Source organism: Mandrillus leucophaeus, unplaced genomic scaffold (assembly GCF_000951045.1).
Source record: "Mandrillus leucophaeus isolate KB7577 unplaced genomic scaffold, Mleu.le_1.0 Scaffold252, whole genome shotgun sequence".
NCBI lineage: Eukaryota > Metazoa > Chordata > Mammalia > Primates > Cercopithecidae > Mandrillus > Mandrillus leucophaeus.
The window spans coordinates 3,122,738-3,141,902 of NW_012102610.1; the positions used below are offsets into that span (position 1 = coordinate 3,122,738).

General features: G+C 39.3%; 1 protein-coding gene across 2 annotated transcripts in view; it reads left to right on the forward strand.

Moving 5' to 3' along the window:
• The first annotated feature begins 13,309 nt into the window (after positions 1–13,309).
• The window catches only part of NR2C2 (nuclear receptor subfamily 2, group C, member 2), an 89,256-nt gene continuing 83,400 nt past the window's right edge, over positions 13,310–19,165 (forward strand). The window contains exon 1 of one of the 2 annotated variants that reach the window (XM_011983643.1): positions 13,310–13,393. In XM_011983643.1, the coding sequence (XP_011839033.1) occupies positions 13,334–13,393 (60 nt within the window). In that variant the 5' untranslated portion in view covers positions 13,310–13,333. The remainder of the gene's footprint in view (positions 13,394–19,165) is intronic. The other variant, XM_011983644.1, reaches the window with a different exon arrangement.

Here is a 19,165-nt window from a genome sequence, read left to right on the forward strand (position 1 = left end):
CGCGTCCAGAATGAGTACAGAAGAACAATAGTAATAAAGGTGATGAAGCATTTCGAGTCCACGATGCGCTCTCATGGGAAGAGGTTTTCGGAACCAGGACACCTTTCAGGGCTCCTGCTCGTCATTTCGGCGCGGCCTTGGCGCATCCCCTAATGAAGCTCAATGTTATCTACTGTAAATGGGTAGCATGGGCGTTCTTGCCAGGCCGGACCTCCCTTCTGAGCATTGTTTGTGGGGCTGTTCTCAGAAAATGGAGTCAACGCTACTTTGCGAGCCTCAGAGTCACTTGGAAATGGTGTTATTGTTAAAAATGGGATTACAGCCACCAAGGGAGGCAAGCTTAAGGGTATTTAGGGTTTGAGAGAGCACAATTCGGGGGTGATTCTCTTCTCATTCGTTCACTGAATACATGTTGACTTAGTTTTTAAGGCACTGAGGGTACATCTGGAGAACCAGCTGTACAAGACTCCTGCCCTTACTAGAGTTGGGGGCTGGGAGGTGAATAGACAAAGAAATAATTCCAGAGAGTCATAAGTTCTGTGAAAGAAAAGAAGCCAAATGACCTGCTGAAGAAGACCTGAGGCATTAATTTAGATGGAATGGTCAGGGTGGCCTCTCTGAGCAAGTGATGTTTGAACAGAGGAACCCGAGGAAGGAATGGCATTCCAGACAGGACAGCCCATGTAACGTCCCTGGAGGAAGATCATTTGATGTGACGAGAACTGGCTGCTTGTGGCTGGAGAGTTGATTGAAACTAGTAATTGTCCATTATCCCACTCTGTCTCCAGGCCAAAGGCTGTGAAATAATAGCAACGGTAGTGAGAAACAAATCTTCAATATAATAATAAGAAAGTCGATAAAGATACAGCCTTCATATGATTTGCTGATGAATACAAGACTTGGGAGGAGGGCCTCAGAAACTCACTTTACTTCCAGATTCAAATCCTTCGTCAGCCTCTTATATATATTTTCAATTCATCAGTATTTCCTGAGTGCTACGAATACTCTAGGCACTATGTGCTAGGCTGGGAATACAAAAATGGCTAAGACACTGGTCCTCAAATGTGAATATGATTGATTGATTGATTGAGACCAGAGTCTCACTCTGTCGCCCAGGCTGGAGTTGAATATAATTCTCTGTGTGTGAGTTCTCTCTCTCTCTTGAGATAGAGATATGTATACACATACATACACAGACATAAAATGTTTTAGTGTTGTGGTTAGCAACTCCCAACTTTTAGTAGCAGTGTGATTTTGCTAGGAAAGCTACCTTTCCTAGCCTCACTGTCCTAATCTGGACAATAATAGAACCTTCCTTCTAGAACTGAAGATTAAATGAGTTAATGTAAATAATAGAGCTTAGAAAAGTGCCTGACGTGTAGTAAATACTGTGTAAATAGAGTTATTGTCATTATGAAGTACTGGTATAGACATTGCACTAAGTGATATAAACAATGAAATTTTTATGCAGTGTGGTGTAGGAGCAAAAGCAATAGATTCGAACACCGAGATAATAGTTTTGGCTCTATGCTTTCAGCTAGTTACATGGCATCCAGGACAAAAGTTTAGAAAACAAAATAGTGGAGCTAAATAGTACTAACCAAAGTATAGGGTGCTTTATGATTTATAAAACTCTCTTACAGGCAGTATGTCGTTCAGGCCCCACCAGAACCCACGTAATGGCAGAGGCTTCCTGTTCCATGTTTAAAAATCTTTCCAAGGCTTTTCATTATTTTCTTTTCTGTGGTGCCTAGCTCCCTGTGCTCTAGACACACTGGCCTGCCTTCAACTTCCTTGACCAGTGTAACTGACAGTGTAAGCTTACCCCCTACCCCCACCCTACCTCAGCTATTGGTTCAAGCATCGCTTCTTCAGGGAAGTCCTCCCTAATCCCCATTGCCAGTCTAGATCAGATTATTTTTATTGTTTCTTTTCTTTATAACCTTTATCTCACTTTGTAATTACACACTCTGTGATTATTTGATTAATGTCTGTCCTCACCACACTGTAAGTTGTGAGAGCAGGAATACATTTTGTTCACCATTACTTATCTAGCACTTAGAAGAGTGCCTGGTACTATTTGTTGAATGAATTGTTGATAATTTATGATGTCATTGATAACTAAATTGGTGTGTATTGATGGATACCTTTTATGTGAGCCTCTTTGGCAATTCAGATAGCACTGCCAGCAATAATAAGCATGTTATGATATTTGGTTGAATTTAGGAAGTGATTTCTGACAGATATGCCACTGCCTGGAGGCATAAATGTGGATAAAATGACCCATTTCAATAATTTTTCCCACTAATTTTTTTATGATTGAATTACAAGTTTAACTACATGAAAGTTAATAAGTTCATATGTGAAGAAATAAATAACCCAAACGTAATTATGTTATTTACTTTAACTGAAGAAACAAAGCACCAAGCTAACATGATTTTCTTGAAATCAAATATTCTGATTTTTGTCTCACCATCACAGGGGATTGGAGAGCAAGGAAGAAGCCTTCAGTGGGTTCGCAGGGAGTTGGGAATTGAAAGTCTCTGTAGTCATTAATTTGGGATGTTTATCTTTCTAAAGATAAATTGATTCATTTAATGAAATTATTGAAAATCGCTTTTTAATTGCTTTACCAAGGTAAAAAGCAAATTTTGTTAAGTACACGTCAAGTTTGTACTTGAAAGTGTGGTAAATAAAACATTTGTATTAATTTATATTGTAAAACTTTTAAAATAAGATATTGTTATGGTATTTTAAAAATAATAATAGTTTATTTATTTTTGGATTTTTTTTTCTGTCTTGCTCAAAGATTTTTGGTATCACTTTTTCAATTCAACACTTGGATTCCTTGAGCTAATTACTCAGGGTAACCAAATAACTGCTAGTTTAGTAAAACAGCTATGTATTGTCTTACACCATTAAGTTATTTATTGCTTTCAGTAGTTGTATTCACAGTGACTTTCAAGGAGTGACGTGGCAGGGCGGTGCAGTGACAGAGCTTGTGCTATGAAGGCAGAAAGGCCTGGCTTCAGAACCTGGAGTTGGTAGCCTCTCTGAGGCTTGTAAATCCCCATTTGTCAAACAGGGAGGTGGGAGCCAGCATTGAGTTTGGGGCCAGGGATAGTGGATACTTGTTGTCTGAATGACTCTGAGAACAAGGGAGATAAGTCTTTGTGGAGCAACCCTGTCTTCAGCCGTGGCACTGAGCCACTGGGCTCCTGTGTCTAGCTGCCTGAGTGTCTCCACATATCGAGGGCCCTCTGTTGGGATTTTTGTTTTTGAGTTCTCTTATCTATAAGCCATATGCTCCTTTAGTCCCAAAGCATCTCCTATACAAGTATCATCTTAATAAATACCACACAGGGGGAGTCTATGAAGGAATCCTAGAATCTCAGAGTTGGGAGTGGTCTTAGACCTCAAGTCCAGCCTCATGCTTGACGTAAGAATCCTCTGCTAGATTTTCGTTTACCTCTTTTTACTTTATTGCTAATTATGAGGGCCTTAAATGATGCCTTTTTTCTTCCCTGTGTGATCATCATCTTTAACCTAATGGATACATTTGTGCTCCTGTTACACATTGTAAAAGATATGTTCTTCCTTATTCGTTGGAGGTTTGCTTGTCTTCAACCTAACATGCCAGAGGCTGAGATTCTCTGTCATTCTCTCCCATCCTGCCATTCTTTCCCCATATCCCACTACTGCTACCCGAGGTAGCAGGCATACTCCCCTTGCTCACGTCAGGTCCTGAGCGCTGGAGAGTAAAGCAGCAGGAGCTCTATACCAAACGGAAGAACTGCCTGGGAACAGCTCAACTAGCATAGCTCAAAAATGATGAGGAGTGGGAATGAGTAGAGGGATGAAAGCCAGATCAGGGCATTGGCATAGGCATTTGTTAAGGGGACAATAAATGCAGATGCAGACCCCTGGTACCTGGAAGTCTTAGAATAGAAGGATGGGAGGTGAATTGTTAAGGACAGAAAGGGAATAGGCTAGCTCAGACATTTAACTGTTTTTTCTGAGTTACCCTTGGACTCCAGTTGGCCTGTAATAAAAGTCAGCCTCAGGGGCAAAGCGTGATTTTTTAGGGGCAATAAAAAGTACTTCCTCCACTATAATAAGAGGCCTGAAGTCCTTTAATAGGAGGTGAAAGTTTCTATTCCATAATAACAATAACCCCAAAGATTCTAATCCCTGAAATGTTAACATATAGATGGAGAGGAATTTCATTCCAAGAGCCCAAGTGTAAAAGAATATTTCCCCCTGTTTGGGTTAGTGAGAGGTATGAGAAAAGGTCTTGCGGCTACTGAAAACTGAAGAGGAGAAATGAGAGGCTGGTAGGGCTAGACTCAAGCTTGAAGGCTTCCTGGTTTTACAGGGAGCTGCTTTGTTTACCTTTGTTGTTCATATATTGATAAAAGCTATGCAGGGGAGAAAAGTTTCCTACCTGACTGCCCACTGATGTTCCTTGAAAAGAAAGATACATGTACGGCCTGGCATGGTGGCTCACCCCTGTAATCCCAGCACTTTGGGAGGCCAAGGCAGGTGGATCACTAGGTCAGGAGTTCAAGACCAGCCTGGCCAACATAGTGAAACCCTGTCTCTACTAAAAGTACAAAAAATTAGCAGGGCGTGGTGGCGGGCACCTGTAATCCCAGCTACTCGGGAGGCTGAGGCAGGAGAGTCGCTTGAACCTGGGAGGTGGAGGTTGCCGTGAGCCGAGATGACGCCACTGCACTCCAGCTGGGCGACAGAGCGAGACTTCATCTCAAAAAAAAAAAAAAAAAAAAAGCTGAGGCTGGATGGCTCTTGAGAAGTTACACAATACTAGCAGGCTTCATGCTGATTTTCCTCCAGTGGTGTTTGTTGTATAGTGAGTCTGATTAGGTATTATTTCTAGAACATTTTGGGTATGTCATTTGTACCACACTCGTTCTTTTCCCCTTTCCCCCCACTATGGTGTCTGTAATGATACATCTTTTTATTAGGTCGATAAGATGGACTAACCCTGGAATTACTGAAAAATCGTCTTTTAATTGATTGCTTTACCAAGACTAAAAGCAGATGTCACAAAGTATATATCAGCTCTTAACTGGAAAGGCTAATAATTAGACTGTGTTGTTGACTTATTTAATACAGATTTTTAAAAATAAAATGTAAATTTGTAATATATCTCTTTTCTGAAGAAGTAAGCAATGTACTTTCTTGAGAATAAAAATTAAAAATAGATAAAAGTAAAGCAGTTGTTAAAAATAGTAAAATTTTCAAACGAAGAAAAGATAGTGCATCAAAAGGCATGTGTGAAAATGCTCATAGGAGCACTAATCGTACGGACTCCAAACTAGAAACAATCTAAATGTTCATCAGCTATAGAATGGAGAAATAAATTGGGCATATTCATATATTAGAATACTGTACAACAGTGAAAACGGATTCACTTCTCATGGTTATTACAAAAATAATGTTGGGCAAAGGAAGCCAGACACACCAAAAAGTGTATTATAAACAGTGCAATGTTATTATAAAGTAATGCCAATAGTATAAAAGTGAGGAGAGAGAAGAGAAGTCAATGACTATGGGAAGGGGTGTGAGAGGGACTTTTGGGGGTATTGGTAATGTCTTGTTTTCTGATCTGAGTGGCATTTACATGTGTGTTCTGTGTGTTCAGTTAGTGAAAATTCATCAAACTGTTCATTTATGATTTGTGCCTTTTTTGTTTTTATTTTTTGAAATGGAGTCTCCCTCTGCTGCCCAGGTCAGAGTGCAGTGGTGCGATCTTGATTCACTGCAATCTCCGCCTCCCAGGTTCAAAGGATTCTCGTGCCATAGCCTCCTCAGTAGCTGGAACTACACGCGTGTGCCACCATGCCCAGCTAATTTTTGTATTTTAGTAGAGACAGGTTTTCACCATGTTGCCCAGGCTGGTCTTGAACTCCTGAGCTCAGGCAATCCACCCACCTCGGCCTCCCAAAGTGCTAGGATTACAGGCAGGAGCCACTGAGCCTGGGTGATTTGTGCCCTTTTGTATTTGCGTGTTGTAGTTAAGTAAAAAGTTTTACTTAAGATAGTAAAATTATCTTCACTATTTTAATTAATGTGATTATCATGTAGGTTAAGTTTTAAGGGAAGAATGCGTTCAAGGTTCTAAAAGAACTGCCATGGTACTACCTGGGTGGAGCAGCCTCAAAAATATCCTTAGCAATACTGAAACGTAAGTCACATATTAGGACTTAGTGGTTGTGTGTATCAGTTGTTAAATGATCTAGCTTATTGATGTAAGCAGTTTGTTCCCATAGATAATTCTTTCCTGTCACTTTTTTTTTTTCATTCCCTCCTTAACTTCCTTTTTTCTGGGAAATTATTTTGAAGGGCACTGTGATCTAGAGGGAATGTTGCAATTTTAGAGTCAAAGAGGCCTGAGTTGGAATCCTAGCTCCATCATTTACTAGCTGGATGATTTGAAACAGGTTGTAAGTGCTGAGTCTCAGTTTTTTCCGTCTTCATTGGTGAGCCAATACTACATACTCAGAAGGTATGCTAAGGATTAAATCATGCCTAGTTTGATTTAAAGCACATCGTAGATGTCCAGTGAATTTATCCTGCTTTCCTTCCATCCATCTACCCTGGCTCTTACTGATAGATATGAAGAAAGTCCACAACACCCTTACACTTGGGCTCTTGGTAGGATGAGAAAATATCATCCACAGTATACAGTGACTTTTTTAGGGGAGGTATCCACACAGAAAATTGTAGAACTGCCCTGGTACTATAAATATGTAAGAACTTCATTTAGGTGAAAGCCACTTCTCTTCCCTACTAGTCACTCACCCCGCCTTGCCACTTCTAGCATATACATATCATTGCTGCCCTGTTTTACAGTTCAGACTTTGGATATGGAAGAAATAACTTTCCTATGGAGGGGCACAATGGACAAGAAACTACCTGACCCTAAAGCTAAGTAAACTTTGAGTCTAAATAATAGCTGGCTTTCCATTGACAGGAAGTATACCTAAACTTAACCTTAGAGGCATCCCAGTGAGTATCTTTTCTGTTGATGAACATTTGTATTACACTAAACTTGCCACTTGAATTTCATTTTCTACTTTGAAGTCTTGATCTATGATTGCAAGTTTCAAGCTATGTATTTCTTATTTTTTATCCTCTCTCAGGCTGTCTAAATCCTTCCATTTTTATTCTCCCATGAATATGAACAGACTTCTAACAATCAGAATAATTAGACTTATACTGAATACCTTGTACCTATCAAAAGTTTTATGCCCAGTACTATTTTGCAAGTAGTTATTACGTATTGGTTTATTTTTAAATATTTGTAAGATTTTATCCAAATTTAGCCCCATTGTTTTACCCAGTTGTATGGTTTAACAGGGCAAATTACAAATGCTTTGTGTGTGTGTTTATTTTTTTTTATTATTATTTATTTATTTATTTTTTGAGACAGAGTTTTACTCTTGTTGCCCAGGCTGAAGTGCAGTGGCTCAATCTCAGCTCACTGCAACCTCTGCCTCCTGGGTTCAAGCCATTCTCCTGCCTCAGCCTCAAACAGCTGGGATTACAGGCATATGCCACCATGCCTGGCTCATGTTGTATTTTTAGTAGACATGGAGCTTCTCCATGTTGCTCAGGCTGTTCTCGAGCTCCTGACCTCAGGTAATCCACCTGCCTCGGCCTCCCAGAATGCTGGGATTACAGATGTGAGCCCCTGTGCCTGGCTGTATGTGTGTGTTTACACTACTTCCATGTGTATATAGTTAAATTTCACGTGAGCCTTATGTCAAAATGAGAGACCTATTCCTAATCATAATACACGTTTTACAGTTTGAGTTACTTTCAGATTTCTTTGAGAAAGGAAAAGTGGCACCATCACCTTTCACCAATAATAGCTACCATGTGTTGCATTTCTGTGTCCCAAGCACAACGCATACACATTTAAGATCTAATCTTCATGGTAACCTCATATGGTCAGTATCTGAGAAATCGGCTTAGTGCCTGAGCCTCAGAACCCAATATAGTTGTTTAGCTAAGGAAATACCAAGACTGTAGATACATTGCATGTTATATTTATAAGCCATGTAACACATAAATATGGATGATTTGAACCGGTCGATTGTGGAGGGAAAGGCAGGCTCCCTCATTCCCGTTAATGAAGGCAGAGTCTCCTTGTCCCAGGACTTGTTCATTGTTATCTGAAACTGGAGATTCAGGTGTTTCCAGAGCCCAGCTTTTCACTGCAGTGAAGTCTGTGCCCTACTTCACTAAAGAAACTCTGGTTGCAAGGTTTAGTTAGCTATCACTTTGAGCCTGGAAGAGCTAATTCAAAGTCATTGTTGTGTTCTCTGCTTCTTTGTTGTTGATAGGGTGATATTGATCCACTTGGATTTGAAAGAATTTCTTATAAAACCTGTGACATAAGGTCAGCCAAGTATGATTTACTGCTATCATTCTATGGTCTGTATTACAGTTTTTTTTTTTTTTAGAGATAAGGTCTCATGATGTTGCCCAGGCTGGATATGAAATAGTTTTTTTATACTGTGCCCTGTTGTCATTTGTGTGCTATCCAGGAAAAACACACTACTTTAAGAATCCGCCTTCATCTCTAGACTTTACTATTGCTACCACTTCCTAACGGGCCTCCCGTCTACAGTCTCTGTCTTTTCTATCGTTTTCACACTGCAGTCTAAATTTTTTTTTTTTTAAGATCCAGATATGAGTGCATTATTTTTCTGCCAAACTCCTGATAATTCTCTCTCGTCTACTGTGTCAGCCTCTCTCCTTCCCTGGTCTCTGTAATAATTCCAAACCATATTGTGTGCCATTCCTCAAATAGGCCATTCTTCCTCATACCTGCCAGTTTCGTATGAGCTGTCCTCTCTGCTTAGAACTCTCTTGTCATCCATCTGTCTTTCCTTGCTAAGTTTCCATTTTTCCTTCGAGACCTAGGTTAAATAATTCCTCTCCTGTAACATTTTCATTGGTTCTCACAGTCAGAGAGAAATGTGTTTTCCCTGGGACATTCATAGCATTTACTTTGCATAGATACTTCAGTTTCCTTCATAAGTTCGTCAAGAACAAGGACTGTTTATTTTCCTCTTCCTCCTCTTTGTTGTTGTTCATTCTCAGCAGTCAGTTCATCGTGCCGAGTTCATGGCAGTTACTTAATAAGCACTGATGGAGGTGGTTGAACTTGATTAGTAAAATCACCAGAGGAAGATCTTCTGTAGCACTTTTTCTTTTTTAACTGAAGGTACTCAGTATTATACTTCTTTTGGTAGCTAATCAGGTTCTTTCCCCTAAACATTATTGTGGGGGTGGGAAGCAGTCTTTGAGGGTTGATAAACTGAATGGGTCAAGTACTAGCCTTTAAGACTCAAGTTTCTGTACCAAAAGCGAGTTTAGTGTTCTGTCCACAGTGCTTGTTAATATAATGCCTGTGTATGGTAGCCACTTAATGTTAGTTACTGCTGTTAGTGTTATGCTTGGCTCTACCAGTCAAGAAGGTTGTTTTTAAAAGCTTTATTTCTATACTTTATAGTGGCAAAACAATAGGATTTTTGTTTGTTTGTTTGTTTTTCTTTTTTTTTTTTTTTTCCAGATTGGCCGGGCGTGGTGACTCACGCCTGTAATCCCAGCACTTTGGGAGGCTGAGGTGGGTGGATCACGAGGTCAGGAGATTGAGACCATCCTGGCCAACATGGTGAAACCCCATCTCTACTAAAAATACAAACATTAGCTGGGCGTGGTGGCGCATGCCTGTAATCCCAGCTACTCGGGAAGCTGCGGCAGGAGAATTGCTTGAACCAGGAAGTCGGAGGTTGCAGTGAGCCGAGATCGCGCGCCTGCACTCCAGCCTGGCAATAGAGCAAGACTCCGTCTCAAAAAATATATACATATAAAATTGTGCTAGTGAAGATAGTTTTTCAAACTACATATAGACACAACCCATTGTTCCTTGGAGTCTCTTATTCTAGTGGGACATCTCCTAATTGGTAGCCATTGTCTGGTGGTACTTTTTCAAAGATGTATGACCTTCCTTCCTTCTCACTGTGTGATCTTTCTGTCTCTAGGACCGCCTATGGCTGCGGTAGCAGTGAGAGAAGCTCTCAGGTGAGAGTCTTATCCCCTGATGTTACCTTTTTAGTCTGGGTGCATTTTAGTTAAATGTCCACCCTGCCCCACTTCCCTGACATCACTTGAGGATTTTGTTTTACTTCTTACATTGTGATATCCTGGAAGAAAAAGCCTCTGTCTTCCTTTTTTATGTATGAGAATAGGATATGGTTTGTGACTTATTTTCAAAAGTAATAGAAAGTATTTTTTGAAACTACTTCTCACCTACCTCCTCTGACTGGATTTATGTCTTTATTGAAAGCACTTGCTTTAACATAGTTTCTCTTTCAATTTCTCTCTCACTCTTAGTCTCTTTTTTTTGTTTCTGCTTGTTTTTCCAGAAGGTGCACATTCCTCCTTGTTCATTTTTAAGCGGCTTCCAAAGCTGCTGTTGATGATGCCTGACGCTGCTTTGAAGGCAGAAAACCAACAGTGAGATCAAGAATTGTAAGAATTCAAGTGTATAAAGAAAGGTTGCTGCTCAATTCAAGTGTATAAAGAGAGGCGTTTAAGATGATCCAGGAAGTTGGTGCGGGAGAACAAGGTGGGGGGCACTTGTCCTATCAGAGAGCAAGACTTAATGCTAACACTGCAGTAAAAAGATAGTGTTGGTGACCAAGAGAAAGACAAAGAGAACTTAGTGGAATAGAATAGAGAACCTACAGTTATAGCCACATATATAGGAAAAACAGAGATATGGCAGACATGGCATTTCAGATCAGTGGGGAAAAGGATAGATTTTCCCCCATGTAGATAATCCATTTTCCAGAACTATTTCTTGAACAGAAAATGGAAAATGGATTATCTACATGGGAAAAAAATTAGTTGTATCCTTATTTCTCATCAAATTCAAGAATCAATTTGCAGATGGATTGAGGACTTAAATATGAGGGGCAAAACTCATATTTCTAAGAAAATATATACAATTATATTCCTGGGATAGGACAGGATTTTCATAAAGTACAAACTGTAAAAGAAAATAGGGATAAATTTAGCCTTATTAAATTTAAGGACTTCTATTCATCAAAAGACACCTTAAAGTAAACAGATGAACCACAGAGAGGGTGAAGATATTTATAACATACCAACAAAACATTAATGTCCAGAATACTTAGCTTTTCTAAATTTAAACAGATTTACTGCTGCTTCTCTGTGACATAATATTTGTAGTCACCTGTTGTTAGATTTATCTTGGGATCCTAAGCCCTACCTGAAGTTGATTGATCCTGCAAATTTAGTGTTAAAGTGAATTATTACAGAAAGGTTTCTGTACTAGGCCTCCATTAAATCAGATTGTCATCTATAAAATCCACTTTGACTCATAATTTGATGTATCAAGCCACCTCTTTTAGGGAACCCAATAGAAAGATACACCTTTCTAGTATTCTGTTGTTTCTATACTATTCAATAATATTTTCCTAACAATATTTCTGTAATAATTCAAATTCACATATTTCTTGCATTGTTAATAACAGAGGAGAAATTTTATTGACATCTAAAAGTGATAAAAATTATTAGTTGCAGCCACGTTTAGATTTTTTTTTTTAATGTATGGTACCTTTTGGTTATCCATTTCTTTAAAAATTCTTATTTTCTATTTTGAGGAAGAATCGAACTCTAGACTTTTACATGTAATGCTTGCATTTTTAACAAGTCAGTTGACTTTTCTGGTACACTTAAAGATGCCTTTTCCTTCCATCTCCATTAGTTGTAACCAAACTATAGCAAGAAAAAAAGACCAAAATGTGTCTTTGTGTTTTTTCCTAGAAACAAGTAAAAGTTAAGTTTTTACCATCTATTAAAAGAATAAACATGACCGCCTCAATTTCAGACCTAGTCATATTTTGTGAAAATGAGTCACTGATACTGGTGGTCTGGTGTCATTGTAGCAGTTGGTACAGTATCTACTGTCAAGGATTTTGACTCATTGAAGGCAGGAGCCAGGTCTTTCATATTTGTCAGTCACAGTTTCATCCTCCTGTTTCTTTCTCTTAGCATTTTGGCAATAAAATATGTGAATTCGAATTATCATAATAGAGGTGGCTATCTAATAATAAATAGAATGATGTAGAAAGTTACCAGAGAGTTAAAAAGCTTCATAGACAGCAATGTTTATAATACTTTAGATAGGAACTACAGAAAAATATTTTGTAAAACTACATTGCAAGATAATGCACTTTGTGATTGAGAGAGAGCACGCAAGTGAACTGTATTCTTCTATATTACACACTCAGTAATACTATATAGTTTTTATATCTGAATTTTGGAAATAGATTTGAGCTTTGTTCTCCTGTGGACCATGGGACCTACACAGTCAGTAGTGAATTGTCCAGGAATTGGGTCTAGATTTTACTGAATTCTTTGTGGTAGAGCCTTTGAAAGGGCTTAGGAATTATTCAGGAGAGCTGTCTCATGACCGGAAGAGACCAGGTGTCTGCTCCTTCAGCAATGCTGGTACTCAAATGTCTTGACCCAGGGGACCAGCACACTCTTTGATCTTTAGATGATCTTTCTAAATTTTTACAAATAATGACATCAAATCTATTTTTGCTGCTAGTAGAAAGCCTAATTATCTAGTTTTGTAATTTAATGAGGATTTAATATAAATAAATATATGTATGGGTACCATATTCTTGTTGGCACACTTTAGTAATGCAGTCTCTTTGCTTCTTGCTTTGTTAGTGATAGTATTTGCCTTTCAGCCTATGAGTGAGGTATGTTAGCACCAAGCAGGGTTTTACTTCACTTCGCCACTACTAAAAGAAGTATGGTTGATGATAGTAATCTAGGGCTCTATCCAGAGTTGATGTCGCACCTTTCTCAGATACCCACCTCCTTATTTAGCATAGTGTGACAGGGAGCTATCCAAAAAGGTGTGATTCCCACCTCTCTGAGAGGTAAACCAAGCTGTTACAACCCTGGAGACCTGATAAATTTCCAAATTCATCTTTGTCTGTATTTGTCAGTAGAAGTTTCTAAATTGAAATGTTTCTACAAATTAATTTTGGTACCTGTAACTGAAGGAGCTGGTGCAGTATATACAGCTATGTCTAGCCTGCTAGGTCTGTGTGCTACAGAAGGCAAAATCCACACAAGACAGTACCAAAGTTGAGTTTTGATTACTAATATTTTTCAAGTAGCCTGGTTTCTCCCCACCTGATAGAAGTTGCTACATCTTTCCAAACAGGTTCTCTAATGATCTTGCTTCACCATGGCTACAAATATGGAGGGGCTGGTTCAGCACAGAGTGGGGACCCAGCAGGTGGCTGAGGTGAGTGACAGGGGCTAGCGCAATAGCTGGCACCCTCACTTTTGAAAGGAAAGAAAAATCAGTGTGCTCAGTTTTTTCAAAACAGTCCCTTGGAGGTAGGTCAGCATGTGATATGTCCTAGGGTGCTGTCATGGAAGAAAAAAAATGACAAGAACATTTATTTGTAACTTTTTTTTTTTTTTTTTGCATGAGTAGGGTGGCCTATCTGCTTTTAATAAGGTGACTTGAACTTTTACTTTGAACCAAAAACTGGTAGAATCTGATTCTTATTGAACCTTGTGGGTATAGTTTAAACTCCAAGTCTCTCAGTTTCTCATACACTTGATTGTTTGTTAATACTGTGGAATAGTAGAAGGCTGATTATGTCCATTTAGCAGTCATTGACCATTTGCCATGGACCAGGGATTGTACTAAGTGCTGAGATATATGGGGGTGAATGAGTCATGGGTTGTTCCTTTAGTGATCTCGAGGCCTGGTTAAGAAGTTATTATAAAATAGGTTGAGAAGTATAATTCCATGTGAGGGATTTGATCCTGGAGGTGGGTTTTCCATGATGAGTAAGCATTTGTCAGACCCAGGTAAGTGGGACGGGGAACTTTGTGACAGATTCTGGGGAGAGCATCCTAAGTCAGAAACCTATGTAAAAGGACGTAGGCATTAAGTAGCTTGGTATGTGCTGGCAACTTGACATGAAATGCATAGTAAAGCTACAACACTAATTGCATACTTTGGCCATTCATTCTGTACCATGCCCTATCCTAGGGCTTTAATCCTCACAATAACTGTCTGAGGTTGGTACTACCAGTATTCCCATTTAGTAGGTAAGGAAACCAAGTCTCAAAAAATAGGTAATTAGCCAAAGGCACTGTGTAGCAGGACAAGATGTTAATGCAGGTGTGTTCACTTCCAAAGCTCCGATTAACCATGGGTCCTACTGCAACCAGGAGCCAAAAGGTTGAGATTCACATTTTTTAATAATGCTTATATTTCTAGGGCAAAGACACAAATTTACATTCACAGAGGATTTTTTAAACAAAAACTAAGTATACATATGCCAGTTTAAACCAGTAAAAATGGTGAGCAGATTTTTCAGATTTTTAGATCAACCATTAACGTAAAGGTAACAGTATAACTAGTTACCTACCCCCCTCCCCACCCAGCAAATAATGGTTAATATTAACTGAAAATGAAAGAAGAAAGATTTGACAAATATTTTAATATTATATTTTTGAATGAGCTCTCAGAGTTATACAAGTATTGGGATTAAAATGCTTGTACAAGTCCTCATTTGACGTTATCAGTGGGTTCTTGGAGACCAGCTTTAGGTGAAACCAAATATAACAAAACCAGTTTTACCCTAGGCTAATCAAGAGTTAAGTTCCTATGGCATATTTCTGGTCAAAAAAAAATCAAATTTCTAAAGATAGAGAACACCTCTAATATTAAATATTGAAATAAATGTGAGCTATACATACATTTAAGATTAAAGACTAATAACAAAATTATTTACCCAATTTTTGATGAATCAGTGAGTGACAGCAGTCATAGTGGTGGTGGATTATATTAAGGAATAATTGTTTGTAAAGCAAAAGTTGTCAGGAGTACCTCCTACCACTATGCAGTCAATCACAGGTATGACAGGCTCACTGAGTGCTTGCTTTTTTTGTTTGTTTGTTTTTTGTTTTTTGTGTTTTTTTTTTGAGACAGAGTCTTGCTCTGTCGCCAAGCTGGAGTGCAGTGGCGCAATCCCGACTCACTGCAACTCTGCCTCCCGGGTTCAAGCAATTCTCCTGCCTCAGCCGTCCGAGTAGCTAAGATTACAGGCATGTGCCACCACGCCCGGATAATTTTTGTATTTTTAGTAGAGACGAGGTTTCACTATGTTGGCCAGGATGGTCTCGATCTCTTGACCTTGTGATCCACCCTCCTTGGCCTCCCAAAGTGTTGGGATTACAGGCGTGAGCCACCATGCCCGGCCTCACTGAGTGCCTTCTTACTGCATAGTTTATTGTCATGCATTTGGTTTGATTACTGTGGACTTTATGAATTTTTATTTTGCAATAATTTATATTCATTTCCCAACCCACTTATTCCAGTTCAGGGTGATAGGTGGCAGGATCTTGTCCTGGCAGCTCAGGGCACAAGGCAGAAACCCTCCTGGTCAGGACACCATCCTGTCACAGGGTGTACTCACACACATACACTCACTCAGACGGGGATAATTTAGACACACCAAGTCGTCTCACATGCACATCCTCGGCATGTGGTAGGGGAAGCCGGAATACCTGCAGAGAACCCATGCAGACATGGGGAGAACATACAAACTCCCCACAGACAGTGGCCCCGGCCTGGAATCACTTTTTTTCCTCATCAACATTATAATGAAACAGCATTATTTGAAGACTCCCATATTTATTTGTTGCTTTATTTTGTGATAGGAATAATTACCTTGAAAATAATTGTTAATTTTTCAAATATCTGTGTTTCCACTTGAGGCTGATTTGGAAACTACTATATAGATTGCTGCCCTAAGAGGCCATCATTCTTTCTTTTTCATTCTGTATCACAAGTCATCAGGCAACATCATTAATTCTTTAGGAAAGAGGTTAATATAGGCTAATGTAAGTTCTCTGTATGCATTCAAAAAGTTTGCTAGCTAAAATTTTCTGCCAAATACCTTATTTCCTTCAGGCAGTAGAATTTCATGTATTAACTTAGTGCAACTGTTGTTTCCTATGGCAAAAAAAAAAAAAGGCATTTTTAGAGACTCAAAATAATGAACGGCAGTCTCAATTTTGAATGCAAAAGCGATCCTTCTGTTTAAAATGTTTCCTAAATTTCCTTGCTCTGTGTGTGTTTTGTTTTGTTTTGTTTTGTTTTTTGAGATGGAGTTTCGCTCTTGTTGCCCAGACTGGAGTGCAATGGCATGATCTCAGCTCACCACAATGTCCGCCTCCCAGGTTCAAGCGATTCTCCTGCCTCAGCCTCCTGAGTAGCTGGGATTACAGGCGTGGGGCATGCCTGGCTGATTTTTTGTATTTGTAGTAGAGATAAGGTTTCACCTTATTGGCCAGGAAGGCTGGTCTTGAACTCCTGACCTCAGGTTATCTGCCTGCCTCAGCCTCCCAAAGTGCTGTGATTACAGGTGTGAGCCACCGTGCCCGGCCCCTTAGTGTTATTTTAAGGAATAAGTATGTATTTGTGTCTTTTGAATTTTTGAGCTTAGTAATTTTAAGCTGCATATAGTAACTGTGTATAATATTTGATTAGCTAAATGGGTGAGAGGACCTACACTTCATCATTTTAATGCTAAGGAGTAATGGAGGGGAATAAAGTATCCAAATTGAGAGATAATTAACAGTCAGTTTTGGATAATTGTTTACTCAATCAGCAGATAATGAAGGAGCATACCTGTTCTCTTCCTGTAGGCCAGGGAGGATATGCTGGTGGATAATAGGACAGGGCCTTGGCTCTCCCAGAGCTCTCTAACGGGATAAGCCCAAGATAGACTACACTGGTTGAATAGGAAAAGACAGAATAATGGTAGAAAGAGACTCTATCGAGTGGGATTGTGAGCCGTGAGATCAGACAGATTGGGGTTTAAATCTTCGTCTCTATTAAAACAATCAAAAAATTCAGCTGGATGTGGTGGCGCCTTCCTATATAGTCTCAGCTACTCTAGAGGCTGAGGTTGGAGGATCGCTTAATCCCAGGAGTTCAAGACTGCAATGAGCTATGATCATACCACTGCACTCTAGCCTGGATGACAGAGTGAGAACCTGTCTCTAAAATAACTCTTTTTAGAAATGAACTTAGTAAGTGCCATGCATTTTTGCTCCATAAAATACAGCAACATTGTGGATTGTGTAAATGGTGTTCTCTAGAGTCCCTGCATTCAACTTTTTTCTCTATAGACGACCTAAGTGGGCAAATACCAAGGTAAACTACAAAAGTTGGGTGATACGAAATAACTTGATGTCCTATAATGTGCTCAAATTTAGTTATTCAGAGAGACAGTTGAATATAGTGGTCAACAGTGTAGACTCTGGAGCCAGATTGCCTAGATTTAAATCCTGGCCCTGCCACTTGAAAACTGTGTGACCTCTCTGTTTTTTGGAATTGTTTATAAAGAATTGGTATTAACTTTTCTTTAAAAATCTTGTAGAATTAGCGGAGAAGCCATCTGGGCCTGGCCTTTTCTTTTCAGGTAATTTTTGGATTACTAATTCAGTCTTTACTTGTTACAGGTCTGTTCATATTGTCCATTTCTTCTTGAGTCAGTTTCAGTAATTTGTCTTTTTGAGACTTTGTTCATTTCATCTATCTAATTTGTTGGTGTACAGTTCTTCATAGCATTCCTTTATAATCCTTTTTATTTCTGTAAGGTCAGTGGTAATTTATCCTGTTTCATTTGTGATTCTAGTAATTTAAGTCTGCCCTCTTTTTCTGGTCAATCTAGCTAACGGTTTGTCAACTTGATTTTTTTCAACAAACCAGATTTTTGGTTTAATTGATTTTCTCTATTGTTTTTCTATTTTCTGTTTCATTAATTTTCATTAAAAACCGCAGTGAGATACTATTTCACATCCACTAGAATGACTAGCATATAAAAATCAGATGGTAAACATTGGAAAGGAAGTGGAAAAATTGGAAACCTCATACGTTGCTGGTGGGAATGTCAGCCAAATGTCCATTAACAATGAAATGACTGTGAAAACTTGATTTTAAAAAACAATGTGGTTCATTTTTTTAGAAAAGTAATAGCTGAGAATGGGAGAGATGAGATGGCAGATGATAATTGGTAACCAAAGCAGTGAGAGCTTGAATCATGTCTAACACTGGAATTAATTTTGCTTTTCATATATTAAAGGAATGAAATTTTCTAAAGGGGCTTCAGTATTTTTTAAGCATTTAAGATTTCCCCAGCTGGGTGCGGTGGCCCAAGCCTGTAATCCCAGCACTTTGGGAGGCCGAGACGGGCGGATCACGAGGTCAGGAGATCGAGACCATCCTGGCTAACATGGTGAAACCCCGTCTCTACTAAAAAATACAAAAAACTAGCCGGGCGAGGTGGCGGGCGCCTGTAGTCCCAGCTACTCGGGAGGCTGAGGCAGGAGAATGGCGTAAACCCGGGAGGTGGAGCTTGCAGTGAGCTGAGATCTGGCCCCTGCACTCCAGCCTGGGTGATAGAGCGAGACTCCGTCTCAAAAAAAAAAAGATTTCCCTCTATAACTGGAAATTTAAAGCAGACATATAGGTACACATGCTGTGTATTTTTTCATTGCCTAAATAAAGATACTTTTTTTTTTTCTTTTTTTTTTGAAACAGAGTCTCACTCTGTCACCCAGGCTGGAGTGCACTGATATGGTCTCTGCTTAGTGCAACCTCTGCCTCCCGGGTTCAAGCAATTTTCCCGCCTTAGCCTCCCGAGTAGCTGGAACTACAGGCTCATGCCACCACACCTGCCTAATTTTTGTATTTTTAGTAGAGATGGGGTTTCACTGTGTTGGCCAGACTGGTCTCGAACTCCTGACCTTATGATCCACCCACCTTGGCCTCCCAAAGTGCTAGGATTACAGGCATGAGCCACCATGCCCAGCCAATAAAGATACTTTTTAAATTCCATATTTTGAGTCAGGAGAAATTTAGGAGTTAACTTGCTGAAGTATTTTGAGTGCTTGCTGATTGGCAGAAAGAAATCACCCATACACCTAAACTATAAGTTGCATGTATGTTTATGCAATAGAAGTGATTTGGCTTTACAACTCTTCC